Source organism: Brachyhypopomus gauderio, chromosome 18, assembly GCF_052324685.1.
Source record: "Brachyhypopomus gauderio isolate BG-103 chromosome 18, BGAUD_0.2, whole genome shotgun sequence".
NCBI lineage: Eukaryota > Metazoa > Chordata > Actinopteri > Gymnotiformes > Hypopomidae > Brachyhypopomus > Brachyhypopomus gauderio.
In genome coordinates, this window is record NC_135228.1 from 21,116,741 (window position 1) to 21,130,895 (window position 14,155).

The 14,155-nt window shown below is 42.8% G+C and overlaps 2 protein-coding genes across 4 annotated transcripts; both read left to right on the forward strand.

Moving 5' to 3' along the window:
- The first annotated feature begins 1,939 nt into the window (after window positions 1-1,939).
- Window positions 1,940-5,048, forward strand: LOC143481601 (uncharacterized). 2 transcript variants are annotated; one of them, XM_076979672.1, is made up of 5 exons: window positions 1,940-2,729; window positions 3,441-3,564; window positions 3,843-4,026; window positions 4,356-4,460; window positions 4,830-5,048. In XM_076979672.1, the coding sequence occupies exons 1-5, from the start codon at window positions 2,610-2,612 to the stop codon at window positions 4,918-4,920; spliced, it is 624 nt and encodes a 207-aa protein (XP_076835787.1). In that variant the 5' UTR covers window positions 1,940-2,609; the 3' UTR covers window positions 4,921-5,048. The 2 variants fall into 2 exon arrangements, with proteins under 2 accessions (XP_076835787.1, XP_076835788.1); XM_076979673.1 differs by lacking the exon at window positions 4,356-4,460 and having other exon boundaries at window positions 1,960-2,729.
- Window positions 5,049-5,294: 246 nt separating this feature from the next.
- myorg (myogenesis regulating glycosidase) lies at window positions 5,295-13,777 on the forward strand. Of its 2 annotated transcripts, none has more exons than XM_076979669.1 (3): window positions 5,295-5,390; window positions 7,301-7,598; window positions 7,875-13,777. In XM_076979669.1, the coding sequence occupies exons 2-3, from the start codon at window positions 7,336-7,338 to the stop codon at window positions 9,667-9,669; spliced, it is 2,058 nt and encodes a 685-aa protein (XP_076835784.1). In that variant the 5' UTR covers window positions 5,295-5,390; window positions 7,301-7,335; the 3' UTR covers window positions 9,670-13,777. The 2 variants fall into 2 exon arrangements, with proteins under 2 accessions (XP_076835784.1, XP_076835785.1); XM_076979670.1 differs by lacking the exon at window positions 5,295-5,390 and adding an exon at window positions 5,397-5,859.
- Window positions 13,778-14,155: the final 378 nt, after the last annotated feature.

The window sequence follows — 14,155 nt, forward strand, 5'->3', positions numbered from 1 at the left end:
AGGCCCGCGAGCCAGATCCGACCCGCGAATTGATTATCTATGGCCCCCTGGATGATATTGAATTACAATTAGAACCGGCCCGCAGGCCACAGCCGCCCGATGGTGTTTTGTACGCACAAACACTACATTCCCCACAATGCAACGGTAGCCCGCGAAGTCACTGCAGCGCGAAGCGTCGCGAGGGTCCGCGCGGCGAAAATGACGTAATTGCAGTGGCTCCGCCAGCGCAATGAACAAAGTCATGTTTGCAGGGTTCATACACCTTTATAAGGTGGAATTCAAGCACTTGTACGTCACTTTAAAGGTCCATTTCAATATTTTCCAGCACGTTAAACTTAAATATGTTAAATATTTATACATATACTCGAAATGATTCGAAATAATTCGCTTTTTATTCACATTATTTAATGGTTGTTTATTTTCCCCAATCTTAACGTCTTCACGTTTTCTCATGTTTCGTCCTGGAATTACAAGAGGCTCGTATTTGTTAACGTAATACAAGAGAACGGTTCAGTCAGACAGATATTTGTTGTGAAACGAAGTAGTTACAATTTAAAACATTTTCAAGTACTTTAGCCTAAATTGCAGCACTTTTCAAACCTGCAACACAAAGCAACATTAAAATTCGGAGTCGCGCACTATGGTCACTCGCGAAAGTATAAACCTAAATCAGCAGTCAGAGCAGACATCAACGTTCAGCTATCCCCCTTCTCAAAAATGACTAAACGTAAGGTGGACACTGAGAACGGGTTTCAAGCCAGGTGGGAGGCAGAGTACATGTTCACGGAGGTAAAAGGTAAACCTGTGTGTCTTCTGTGTGTCTTCATGTGATTTTTCTTTGAAGGAAGTTTGCTTTTATCTGTTTGCCTGTTGAAAAATGTTTTCACTTGAAATTACTGACAGATCCATAAGAAAATAGTGCTTTATTCATTTAAACATTAAATAATATACACTGTGTTAGGTCTTGGTTCAATAGGCTATGTGCAATCATTTCAATATGTTTTAATAAACATTGAACCAGTCCGGCCCTCGGCTTGTAGCAAATTTGTTTTTTTGGCCCTCTGTGTTTTTGACTTTGACATCCCTGGTTTAAACGATTCCTCGCCATCACAGCCAGTATTGTTATACTGTGCATAAATACCGCATTGTACCAGTACGTTTCATAACATCAATAAAAACTTCAATACTTTACCAGATTTTTTACCATTAAAGTGCAGTAGATAGATTTCTTAAGTATTTTATGTACTTTCATATTTTTTTCTTTTTCAAAATAGAAACGTGACGAATACTCCCTTTTATAACAGAATTTGTATTCTTTTGTTTTCTTTATATTTTAATTTCCCAGTAATATAAATATTCTCACTCATTCCTATTTCCATGTTTGAATATTCTCAGTCTGTGTATAGGTACATTTGTCAGCCTTTCAAGAAATAGAGTTGTTCTATTAGTAATGGCAGTATTGAAATGAAATACAATTAGATAATCTTTGTTCTCCATTTACATAATCAACATGTATTTTTTAATCATTGTGTTTTAAGTTCGAAAATGTGCATTTTTATTTCTTTACCTAATACATCATTTTAAGCCAGTATCAATAGTCATCATTCAAGCCTTGAATATATTTCTGGCTTCATAAACATGACTATCAACATGCCCCCTCATTATGTTTTACTGCCCCCCCAAGCAAAGCAGTCCAGAACCGGGGCTGGCGTGGAAACAAACTGTCATGGATTTAAAGTAATTATTTCAAAGACTGTGTTACACTGCAGCTGGTTTACATAGGTTAAATAGCCAGGCATTAGTATTCATAAAAAGAGGGACAAAATTCTGCTAGGAGCTCATGCTAAATGAAAAAAATACTACTCAACAAATACATAAACCAAGTAGGAAAGTGCTGGTGATCTGGTGCTACGACTGATGTGTTGGACATTGCAGAGACAGGCTTATTCAGACTGGACACGCCCCAGGAGGGCTGGAACCAAACCTCTTGCTCTCAGACTGAATTATTGATGATAGCTGTCTGGTCTCGGGGGGGTCTTGTGCCGAGGGAGATTAGAACCCGCTGAAGGACATGTGGTCACACAAATGCCAAACTACTGGATCTTCTGTATGTACTGTAGCGTGTAATCCAGCACACAGTGCAGTGTCTGAACCGACTCCTGAAACATTACTTATGATGTGTTTGGCTGGGTAATTTGATCTGTGATGTGATTAGAGGAACGGGAGGAGTGTAGCACTTAAGAGCTACGAGACACTGCCTTATCTTTCAGTCCTGCTATAAATCACGTCAGTGTGCAACAGACAACTGAGGCACGTCGATGACACACAGGACACTTGTGTTAAAGGGGTGAGTGATAGATAAATGAGACTGTGGATCTGAACTGAGCAGCTATTGTCAGAGGAGTGATGAGAGAGAGATTAGGGCAGAGAAAGGGAGAGAGAGAGGAGTGGAGAGACTGCACACTAAACTCAATGAGATCGGAAGCATGTGGTGTGGATTTGGAGGGTAGTGAAGCAATAAGATGTGAGGGAACGGGTCTAATGAGGTCACTCAGGGACAGTGTCTGCTCCGAGCAGCGGGGCACAGCCTCAGTGGGCCGCTACAGGAGATGGGCCATCGTCTGCAGTTCAGCACCGACGTGCAGGAGTTTGGCTACCCAGCCAATGCCAGACCCAGTCAGGCCAGACCGTCCTCCACCCACCGCAGGAACAACCCCCACCCACGCCCGGTAAGACCCACAACTCAGCACCACGGACATTTTAACCGCAGATCTTTATAGCTTTCAATTCTATTTTTTTAACTGGGTGTTAGTTTGCAGGGATCCTGGCATGTAAAATATTGTAGATTATTTTAACATAACATATCTTACACTTAAAAACAACCCCATGTAATTTGGTCATTCATTATATAAAAGAATTTAAGATGTTGTTACTTCATCTGTGTGATCTGGACTGTTCCCTAATACATTACCTCTAATCCTTTAGTAGTGACAAAACTGAGAGTACAACACTTAAGTTCATTATAATGTCTCTTTTCTTCTTTAGCACTAGAGAAGTGACTGGAACTCCAACTTCTGAGTGACCAGGCTACTTAAGTAGACTTAACTATGACTTTACTCACACCTGCTTGCAGATGCAGAAGGCATATCAGTTAAAGACTTTGGTTAATATTGTACATGGTCTACTCTAACTTAACAGAATCGTGTTCAAGAAAATCACTTGGACTGAATAATCATCAGTTATCAGTTATTTTTGGGGGGTTTTACTACAAAAGCCACATCCTGCTTACCTTGTTAAAAACAACAACAAAATAAACAGGATCCAGTTACCCATCATGCTCTTCTTTCACTATGACAACAAAAACAGCTGAAGCCGGGATCAGGCTGTCTGGGGCGTTTCAGTGCCAAGATAACGGCTCCCTCCGCCCCTGTGTCACCCAGGATTTTTTGTTGCCAAGGAAACGGCAGACAGGCTACGGATACAAGCCGACGTTTCCGGCGACTACGGCTGGAAGCGATGCTTCTCTCTTCCCGCCAGTCAGACACACGTCTAGCCGACGTCCAGGTACACGTGTAGCCCATAACACCACTGAAGAGCGGGGTGCTGCTACACTGAAGTATGGCTGTGTGAATATGAAATGTGTCAGTCAATGGTATGTATATGATTGACTGATTTTGTTTTACATACCTACTGTAATGTCAGTTCTTATACAGTACAGATATGTATTGTAGAGGCTTAGCTTCCCAAAGCTCTACGCACCTAATTCACTTTCAGAAACTCATAAATTGTACGCATCCCATCATGACCATGTTTTCTGAGTCTGTCTCCCCACACTTCTCTAGATGGCAATGTTTCACAAACACAGCCTGTCCTCAAACCATCACACAGCTCCTCTCAAACAAACACGGCAGTGCAGTCTCCTGTTGCAGTGAGCACAATGCCCCCTGTTGTCTGGCTACCTGAACTGCAGCCAACTGATAGAGTCAAGGACCACAAACCTCTGGGCTCAGTCCAGAACAAGCGAAGGTGAAGAACTGAACTACTGCCCAGTGCCTGACTGTGCCTTCGGGACCAGTCTAACTGTCCTTAATTATGGCTGTACTAATCCTCTTTGGTATTCTATGATGTTAGTTTGACTGATATTATTTAAATAAACATATTTTGTGGTTATTTTTGTAACACACATTTTAATGGTGATTTTCGTGCAGTAAGTAAACAACAAACAGGTCTTGGCATTTTGAGCGTTTATTACATACATTTTAATGTCCTGGCGTTTATTACATACATTTTAATGAACCTCCCACTGAACGACAGTTCTCCTTGTTCATCTATCCTTTAATGACGTTCTCACACAGCTCTAAAGACCCTGTTGAATCTGTACTCAGCAACATCATCCCTCCTTTAAGGCCTTTCAAACCCCAGCTTACCAGGCAACGTTCACCATCAACCTTTGAGTCAAGGTGTGCTTCCCTAATCACTCCCAACTCTTCAATCTGACTGCTGTCGCCATCACAGTATATGTTCAATGTTCTTGCTGGGTTTTGTTTGTTTGTTTGTTTTCAATAATCAGTTGTTTTTAAATTTGGTGATTTGCTTGAACGTGAACACACAGAGCATTCTAATGCACTGTATCTACCAACAGAGATGTGTTTGCTCTAGAGTCTAGACCACCACCCAACATACCTGTATTGGGTGTTTAGTCTTCCTAATGGCTTGTCTTAGATGTGTGAGGAACTGGGATAGAAGACCAATGCAGACTGCCTGTGTGAGGATTGTGCAGGCTACCTCAGAGGCCTCAGACGAGTGTTTTCCTATGTCTTGTATTTCAGGGGCAGCTACAGCTGTTTCCATGTGGTCAAGCTCTACAAACCTAGCTACTTCATCATCCACCCTGAGTTTGTGTCAGAACGCCTGTACTAATCCCATTCACAACTTTTGAATTTTGGGGCTCAGGGCTTTTTTTTTGTCCCTAATGTCATCTTGTTTATCATGTTTTCCTCATCTATAAGTACGAGGCTAACTTATTAATATCTTAAAAATATGCTACTACTATAGTGGAGTTGTAATAAAAAATAAAATAAAATAAAACTTAAGTATCATCGATATTACAGTGATCATCCGATTTATTCCTTATATACAAAGTTTGAGTGTTACCAACAGTCATGTAATTTGAGCTGAATAACGACAGAAATCCTTCAACGCGCCACTTCCCCATTAAAACTACATTTCCCAACATTGCGAGAAGTGGAGCTCTTCCTGAAGTTGGGACGAGGCTCGCGCGAGCCGTCCTTGGAGGCTCCTCCCACAGCCCGACCGCTCGCCGTGTGTTCCAGGCGCGGTAGACGTCACTGAACTCACCTCGCCGAGTTGGAGGCGTTTAGACGCGGCAGGTAAGACTCGGGATTACACGGGTGGACTACATGTGCCTGAAGACCTCAATTACACCACATGCGACTTATTCGGAGAACTTCAAACATAATACTCCTCCCCTAGCGCACTCCGTAATGTTCTGTTGTCTTTTCTTGAATAACGGTCTTTACTGTAAATAACGAGCTCACAAGTCTCTCCCGAAGCTGTTGGAGATCACACGTACGTCTGCGTGTCTGTGCTGTTTATTCTCATGTTTATACGTAACGTGCACTCAAACGCCCAGGGATAATAATGAAACGGTTCGAGATCCTCAACCCGTTTGACCAGATCCAGCAGATCTGGACCATCTCAGAGATCTTCAGGGGTGCATTGAAACTGCGAGATAACTGCAGTATAATCCCAACGTGGTCCAACTCGGGCGCACTGGGATTACGGTAATCTGCTGTATTCCGAACCCGGGTCTATTTTGGTAGTCCAGTCATGGTGCAGGTATGTAACTGTCTGTTTGTTTTCCACAGTCTCTTAAACTGGGTCAGCTGGGAACCACCAGAAACATCTCGCCACATAAATCCTGTTTTAGAATGAGAGTTTTTATAATGTGCACATAACTCGTATTAACACTCGTATTAATCCTTACATATCAGCCACGTCCAGGCAATATTCGTAGTGAGACTCAATTCCTTCCCTACGTACGTCCAACTTGTGTGGTTAATATCTAGGCTACTCGGTGTGGTGTTGTGGGCGAATTTGACTATTTCACATCGGTCTTCTGTTCCTTTTATATGAAGCAGTTGTTTGCCGCTTGTTAATGGAAGTGAAAACTATTTTCCGACATGAAACAGAGTTCCTCCGCGTCTTTACTCTCCGTGTTTTGCATGAGTAATGAACCTGGTCCGTTTGCTCTTCTGAGAAGACCAAATGTTTTGTAGCGCGTGCCCACGGGCCCAGTGCTTGTTTCAAGTTCGTGCATGTAACGTTTATAAATAACTTTGCTTCCTCTAAAGCTCCACGTGCGTCCAATGCGTCTTTACCCCTGGCTGTTTTAATTCTTAACTCTGGCAGTGGCAGAAATATTATAAAAACAAGAGTAGTTTGTATGTATATGCTACCAGTCAAAAGTAGGGACACACCTGACTAAATGCATGTTAATAGCAAAAAGGAATTTTAATCTAATGGATTATTCTTGCATTTGTTTATAAGACAAACACATGGGAAAGGTGTTCATATTTGTTTATTGGAGCATATCAACATGTTTTTTTTTATTGGTTTGGTATCTTCCCTGGGTTTTGTATGTCAAAAATAATCAAAATAAACAGAGTAGGTGTTTGCAAACTTTTGACTGGTTGTGTGTGCGTGTGTGCGTGTGTGTGCGCGCGTGTGTGTGTGTGTTGCAAAGTATCACAAAGTTTTTATGTACCTTGAGAATTGTGTTTTTTTTTTTTTTTAGAATGAAACAGATTGTAGAGTTAGGAGGCTAACTCTACATCTACCCCTGACCCAAGCTCTTTAAAACCCTGTCATGATTTATTTACCAGTATTTCTCCAGGTTAAAGCAATCACTCCTTTTGCTTTAAGAAAAGATAACAAACATTAATGAATATTTGTTCTTTACATTGTTCAGTCAGTTCAGTCAGACCCTTGACCTTCTCGTCTGACCTCCTCTGAGAACTTTCCACATACTGTGAAACTAAGCGCCACATTTTGATATTTCACAAGTTTAGTCATCAAAGCTCTTGGATTTTAGTTCTGTAAAACAATGCAACAGGCAAAGATGAGCTTTATGCAAAACTACTGAGCAGACTAAGATCTCCAGGAACTGCTAAATTAATGTTTGATTTTTGCAAATGAAAAGTCCTCTGTTGTTGTCCTCTGTCTTGCTGTTGTAGGCACTGTCATTACTCAGTAACTTATTAGAGTTCTTGCCCAACAGAACCTCCACTGGTGAATGAAAGAGACCAAAACAGCATGTACCAAGTAGTACCTGGGGGTGTGGGAGGTACCATCACCGATGGGGTGCCTATTAAGAAGATAAACAAGGACAGTCGGCCACTTGTAGGTGCTGGAATTCTGGGTCTGGTCCTGGTTATTGCTGCAGTGACAGCATGGTGCTACTATATTGCCTCTCTTCGTAAGGCTGACCTGTTAAAGACGGAGTTACTGGATCTGAATAAGGATGGCTTCCTCATCCGAAACCAAGCAGGGGCAATCGTGTTCAAGATGGCTTTTAGGTTAGTAACTGTGATACAAAATGCATGCTCTTTCCGGTAAAGCAAGTCATGTGCATAGTATTAGATTTATTAAAATGTTATTTTTTAATTGTTATTTTTAAATGGACACATTTATAAACTATAAAACGTTTAAGGTAGGCAGAAAGTAGCTGAAATGGGAAAAACTGAATATCTTTGATTTCATTGCACATGTATAATGAAACTGGACAACAAAACAGAAGGAAAATGAAGGGAGAAAATAGATAAGGAGGTGAGGATGTAAATTATGAATTTCAGGTCTGGGACGCTCGATCTGGACTCGTGCTCCAAGGAGGGCGTGATCCTTCACTGCTCGCGCTCCGATGGAGGACGGGTGAAGTTCTTCATCATGACTGTCAAGCCCAAAGAGACGGTGATGTGCTACCGTGTCCGCTGGGAGGAGCTGGAGTCAGACCGACCCGTGGAGCACGCCATGTCCTACAACGGCTCGCACTGGTACGGCGGTGCCGAAACCGCCGTGCAGCACTGGCCCGTCGCCATCTCGGGCCAGCAGGCCCCCAAGCCCTTCGTCACCAGCGACGTGTATTCCAACCGGGACGGTTTTGGCAGCATCCTCGAGCGCTACTGGCTCTCGTCCAACGCAACCGCCATCAAGATCAATGACTCGGTGCCCTTCCACCTGGGCTGGAATGATACGGAGAAGACCTTGTATTTCCAGGCGCGATATCAGGACAGTCCGTACAAGCCTCTGCCAGGGATGCCACCGTACGCAGAGCTTAGCTACCGCGTGTGTGTGGGGCCAGATGTGACCTCCATCCACAAGGTCATGGTACGCAGGTACTTCCCTAAACCCAACAAGGTGCCTTTAGAAGCCATGTTCAGACATCCTATATGGTCCACCTGGGCTTTACACAAAAAAGACATAAACCAGGAAAAACTTCTGACTTACGCGGAAAACATCCGCAAACATGGTTTCAACTGCAGTCACATAGAACTGGACGACCGCTACACCAGCAGGTACGGGGAGTTTGTGTTCGATCCGGACAAATTTCCCAACGCTACTGGCATGTTTCAGAAGTTAAAGGCAGATGGCTTTCTGGTATCTCTATGGACGCATCCGTTTGTAAATTATGATTCTGTTAACTTTGGCCTTTGTGTTGAGAAGGGCCTGTTTGTGATGGAGCCCACCGGCCGCCTGCCGGCGCTGGTGCGCTGGTGGAACGGCATTGGAGGCGTCCTCGACTTTACCAATCCTGAGGCTCGGAACTGGTTCACCTCCAACCTCAGAGCCCTCCGATCCAGATACGGTGTGTCTTCCTTCAAGCTGGACGCTGGAGAGACCAACTACCTGCCCTGGCAGTTCCGGACGCGTGTCCATCTGCCCGACCCCAGCACCTTCACCCGCCGATACACAGAAATGGCCATTCCCTTCAACGAGCGAGCTGAGTTGCGTTCAGGCTACGGCTCCCAGAACATCTCCTGCTTCTTCCGCCTCATCGACCGTGACTCGGTCTGGGGATATGAGCTCGGCCTCAAGTCCATCATCCCCACCGTCCTCACCATCAGCATTCTGGGATACCAGTTCATCCTGCCGGACATGATTGGCGGCAACGCGTACCCCAACCGCACGTACGGCAACGGCAAGCTCCCGGACCGTGAGCTCTACATCCGCTGGCTGGAGCTCTCCGCCTTCATGCCCTCCATGCAGTTCTCCATCCCGCCGTGGGAGTACGACGCGGAGGTGGTGGCCATCGCCCAGAAGTTCTCGGCACTCCACGAGACGCTCGTGGCGCCCAAAGTCCTGGAGTTAGCAGGTGAAGTCCTGAACACCGGAGACCCCATCATTCGCCCTTTGTGGTGGATAGCCACCAGTGATGAGACAGCCTACAGAGTGGACTCGCAGTTCCTGATAGGAGATGATCTGATGGTGGCCCCAGTGTTGGAGCCAGGTAAGCAGGAGAGAGATATCTACCTGCCAGCCGGTCACTGGAGGAGCTACAAGGGGGAGCGCTACGATAAAACAGAGCCTACGCATCTCACTGACTATGCCGTGGATCTTGATGAGATTGCATATTTTCTTTGGGTGCAGTGATGCCATTGCAGACCAATGACAATTTCTTTTTTTTTTCAGGGAATAAGCATTAATTGCTTTGCGTCATCACTTCTGCAAGGCTGAGTTATGTGTTTTGAGGATATCTGTATGAAAACAAGTCAAAGTACTTCTGTAGCATAGAAGCAAATGCCTTACACTTAACATTTATACCAATCAGCCCTAGCATTGAAATCACATGCCGAATATTGTCTAAGTCTCTTTATGCCCCAATGCAGCTCTGACGCATTGAGGTATGGACTCTACACAAGACCTCTGTAGGTGTCCTGTGGCATTAGTAATGTTAGTAACAGTTCCTTTAAAGCCTGTAAGTCGCAAAGTGGATTTTCCATAGATCAAATCAAGCACATCCCACAGATGGTTGGTCAGTCTGGGGAATGTGTAGGCCAAGCCAACGCCCTGAAGTCTTTGTCATGTTCCTTAAACCATTCCTGAGCAATTTTTGTAATGTGGCATGTTGCATTAGGCACTGCCATTAGGGAATACCATTGCTTTGAAGTGGTGTATTTAATTTGCATCGTTTGTTTGGGTAGGTGGCATGCGTCAAAACAACAACCTGATGAATGTCAGGACCTAAGGTGTCCCAGCACAGCGTGGCCTAGGTGTCACTCTGCATCTGCTGGCTTGGGCTCTTCCCATAGTGCATCCTGATCTCACCTCCTCCCTGGGTGAGCGACACATTTGCACCCAGCCAACTTCTTCCAGTGCCCCATGGTGCAGTTCGGATCACCGTCACTGGTTCAACAGCTGTGCCTTTTTGGTAAATACCACTGAATACTGGGAACGCCGAACAAAACCCGCCATTTTGCAGACGGTCTGACCCAGTCTAGCATTCACAATTTCCTCCTCGTCAAAGTCACTCGTATCTTTATGCTTCCACATTTTTCCTGCTTCCAACATGCCGACAAAAACTTGCTTTTTCATTTGCTGTCTAATATATCCCCCACTTTGACAGGTGCCACTGTATTGAGCTCATTCATGTTATTCACTGCAGTGGTTTTAATATTGGAGCTGATTGGTGTATGTCTTAATATAGCCAAGAAATTAATAATGGAGGTGAATGCCCTCAGCTTCTTCTTGCCATAAATGTGAGCAGTTATAGCAGTTAGATTTGCAAAGAACCTGAGTACGTATCTAACCATGTGCCTTAGATTTCTGAATGTACATACCAGATGACCTATTTATAAGCTTCCAGACTTAAAACAAGGCTAGCTAGCATGCATATTGCATGGTACACTTGGGATTTGACACTTGGTAATTTGCAGTAATACTTTTTTTTCTACAGTCACCATTACCATTTAAAATATGTATTAATAAATTTCAGCTATATGAAATATATAATAAAATATAGGAAGGGTATAAACAGTAAAAGCTCATATTAACACATTTCAGTAGATTTGCTATAAAAATCAATAAGATGTCCTGCAAATTACATGAAGTCATTAGCATGTGCGCTCATCTAGGGCATATGCTACTAGTGCATTAATGTATCTGGCACAAACGTGTATATGAGGCTATTTCAATTAAATAGGAATTATAATACTACTAATAATGTGTTCACAGTAGACGACGGAACAAAATTTGGCCTAGTTGTGAATTTAGTTTTCTGTTTTATATGAAAGCAATATTCTGTGCTTGCAACAGATCATATTCAGTATAGGTCATCTCTAGCATTACTGCTTTGAGCAATAATATTCATAGATGATTTTAAGTATTTTCCTGAAAAGACCGCAGTGATTCTTCGGGACCTGCAAGTTTTCAGGACCTTCGAGTAAGCTGCCTCGCCCATGTCCAGGAGCACTGGCAATGGTTTTGTCTTTGAGCGCTGAGCCAGGATCCCTGAGGATGGGTTTGTCTTTGTGAGTGCTGGGAATTTGCCTACTTGAAATGTCCGTTCATCAGCTGCTTCTCCTGTTTATGCCATGGTGTTGTCGACAGACGCCAAACGTTCAGCAAATGTTTGGCACCATTCAGCCGCTGCCATATTTGTCATTTTATATTCATGTTGTACATGACCGTTTCCTGTGAAATGTTAAATGTAAACATTGTTAAATGTAAGCATTTTTATTTTAACATTTTTTTTTTTTTTTTGGGTGGGTTTGGAGGAGGTTTTGCAGTGATGGTCCAGCTCTTGGTGATGAGATGATTGATCTTCAGAGTGTGTTCTTGCTGGGCAGCACTGATGTTTCTCCTTCTTTCTCCTTCTGGAGGTTTCCACCCACACCTTCAGTACACTGGCACCTCGCTCGTCTCCAGTACTTTGCTAAGCTATAACCTCTCGTCTTATTTTTGGCAAGTCCCACACAACTGTAACACAATTCTGGGATGTTTAAAGCCCTACATGTGCTGTGTTGTATAGTATAAACATTTGTTGCATTTGATTCATTTCCGTGAGCCACTGTAAGAGCTCACTGTTTTCATGTGGTTATAGCACCAAGAACATGTAACGTCAAACTAAATTTTAATAGACTTTTATTGTTACTGGTATTTTATTTGTATTTTTAGGCTAATTTTTAAGTTAAGGGCTCAACATGCTAGTTCTGCAACACTCTCTCACAGAACCTGTAAGAGTGGGTCTACGTGGAGATGATGTAACTAAACAGTCCAACCTTAGGTCTGCTGTGACCATTCAAGTGTAGTGAGACTCGCTCTCAACTTCAGGAAACATTTTCCCTTTCCTCAAACACATGCACACAAAGTCATTCTTAAGTTGAAAGTAGCTTCTCTTTGAATATTTCTAGCATGCATTTTCCATACACATGTACACATTTGTTTTCCCCCCACATTGTGGACAAACATAAGCCATGCTTGGAAATGCTGACTTATAGCTATATATGCATTTCTGCACTGCAAAGCAAGTCCATGACACTCCACCCTAGCAGACTGTGAACCATGTTTACAGACCATGTGTACCATGCTTATCTGGTTAGTGATATGACACCGACATGGTTAGTTTGTAAAACGCTGATGCACGTGAAGACTGGAACAAGACTAGACACAACCTGCAAACTCCACGAACTGGAAACTCCGCTTTTGTTCTTGCTGCGTTAGACGTCGAAAAACCGATTAGTGTGAAGGGAGACACCACACTTCAGTATATGTAATGCTGCTTTGTTTTATTGTTTTATTATTTAATTTAAGTTTTTAAATATTGCCAACATGACTTTCAGCTGTGAACCATGTGCCTTGAAATGGTTTTATCTGTGTGGTAGCGTAGGGTGCATATGAGACAGGACATACTGTCACACAAGGCAGTATAAATCAACCCAGATTTAAGCTCCTCCTGTGTACTGTCAGAATTCGTCTTGCCCAAAACATTTATCCTTCATGCGCAGGTCATGATTCCTAATCCAACGCGCTCATGACTGCAAGAACTAGCAGCTGAATGACATTTCAGACTTTTAAAGACATTTGAATATATTTGAGATGATGGTAGTTTGTCGTAATAGGCTTGATTTCACAGCAAGACTTCGTCCACTACTGTCGATAGTAATCTAATTCAAATGCAGCACTTGGCTGCGAACAACACAGCTTTCAGCTAAACTACATGTTATGCATTTGTACAGTGGTTTTTGTCTAGTTCTCAGATGCATTATACATTGTGGCACTACCACTAGCACCACTAGGGGGCAGTGTGTATCTTTTCTGGTGCCTCATGCCGTCTTCTGTATTATCAGGGTCTAAGAAAGTTGCTCTCCCTGACCCCTTACCATACCACTGCTGAACCCATGGGCATTGTCTCACAAAATGCAATTTACATTCACTGATCTACAGTGATAAGCTTATATTTATGTTGTTAACAGTTTGAACTCTTGAGAATGAAATCTGAGAATGAAATGGTAGTAATTTAAATCATGTCCATTGTTGTAGTTCATCTTCACAGGAGTAATGTTTGCATCGTGGTGTCTCTTTCAGTGTGATTGACATGTGCTCACACCCGTTATGTTGCTGTTTTGAGGTCCTGTTTCTAGCAGGACTGAAGTGCTTTATATTTCATGCTATTCTGTTTCATGCATTGGTCTGTCTTACGTTGTGTTGAGGATTTCTGCTATGATTCTGCTTGGTGGGCAATAAAGGACAAAGTTAAGGAGTGATTGTATGTGGTGGTTTTGTCAGAAAATTCTTATGGAGATTAGATGGACAAAATCTAATTCTGTAATTCTGTTTTCCCTTACCCAGAACATGTACAGAAGCAGATTCCCCACAGCTATACTGCACAACAATTAGAACAACTTGAATACATTACAATTAGCTATAATTATAGATAATCCATAATAGATAAATAATTAACAGTCATCAGTGGCAATTTACATTTGCCTTCATACACATAAACCCAAATAGAGTGTATGGAAGTAGATATGAGGAGTTATACTGTATGAGTATCAGTAGATATGAGGAGTTATACTGTGAGTATCAGTAGATATGAGGAGTTATATGAGTATCAGTAGATATGAGGAGTTATACAGTA

Bases quoted from the DNA above. Each gene is read 5' to 3' on its own strand.
- LOC143481601 (XM_076979672.1), top strand. From the start codon at position 2,610: ATGGGCCATCGTCTGCAGTTCAGCACCGACGTGCAGGAGTTTGGCTAC. The intron at 3,565-3,842 runs GTACACGTGTAG...ACACTTCTCTAG, and splicing joins CACGTCTAGCCGACGTCCAG to ATGGCAATGTTTCACAAACA. The intron at 4,027-4,355 runs GTGAAGAACTGA...GTTCTCACACAG, and splicing joins TCAGTCCAGAACAAGCGAAG to CTCTAAAGACCCTGTTGAAT.
- myorg (XM_076979669.1), top strand. From the start codon at position 7,336: ATGTACCAAGTAGTACCTGGGGGTGTGGGAGGTACCATCACCGATGGG. The intron at 7,599-7,874 runs GTTAGTAACTGT...TATGAATTTCAG, and splicing joins GTGTTCAAGATGGCTTTTAG to GTCTGGGACGCTCGATCTGG.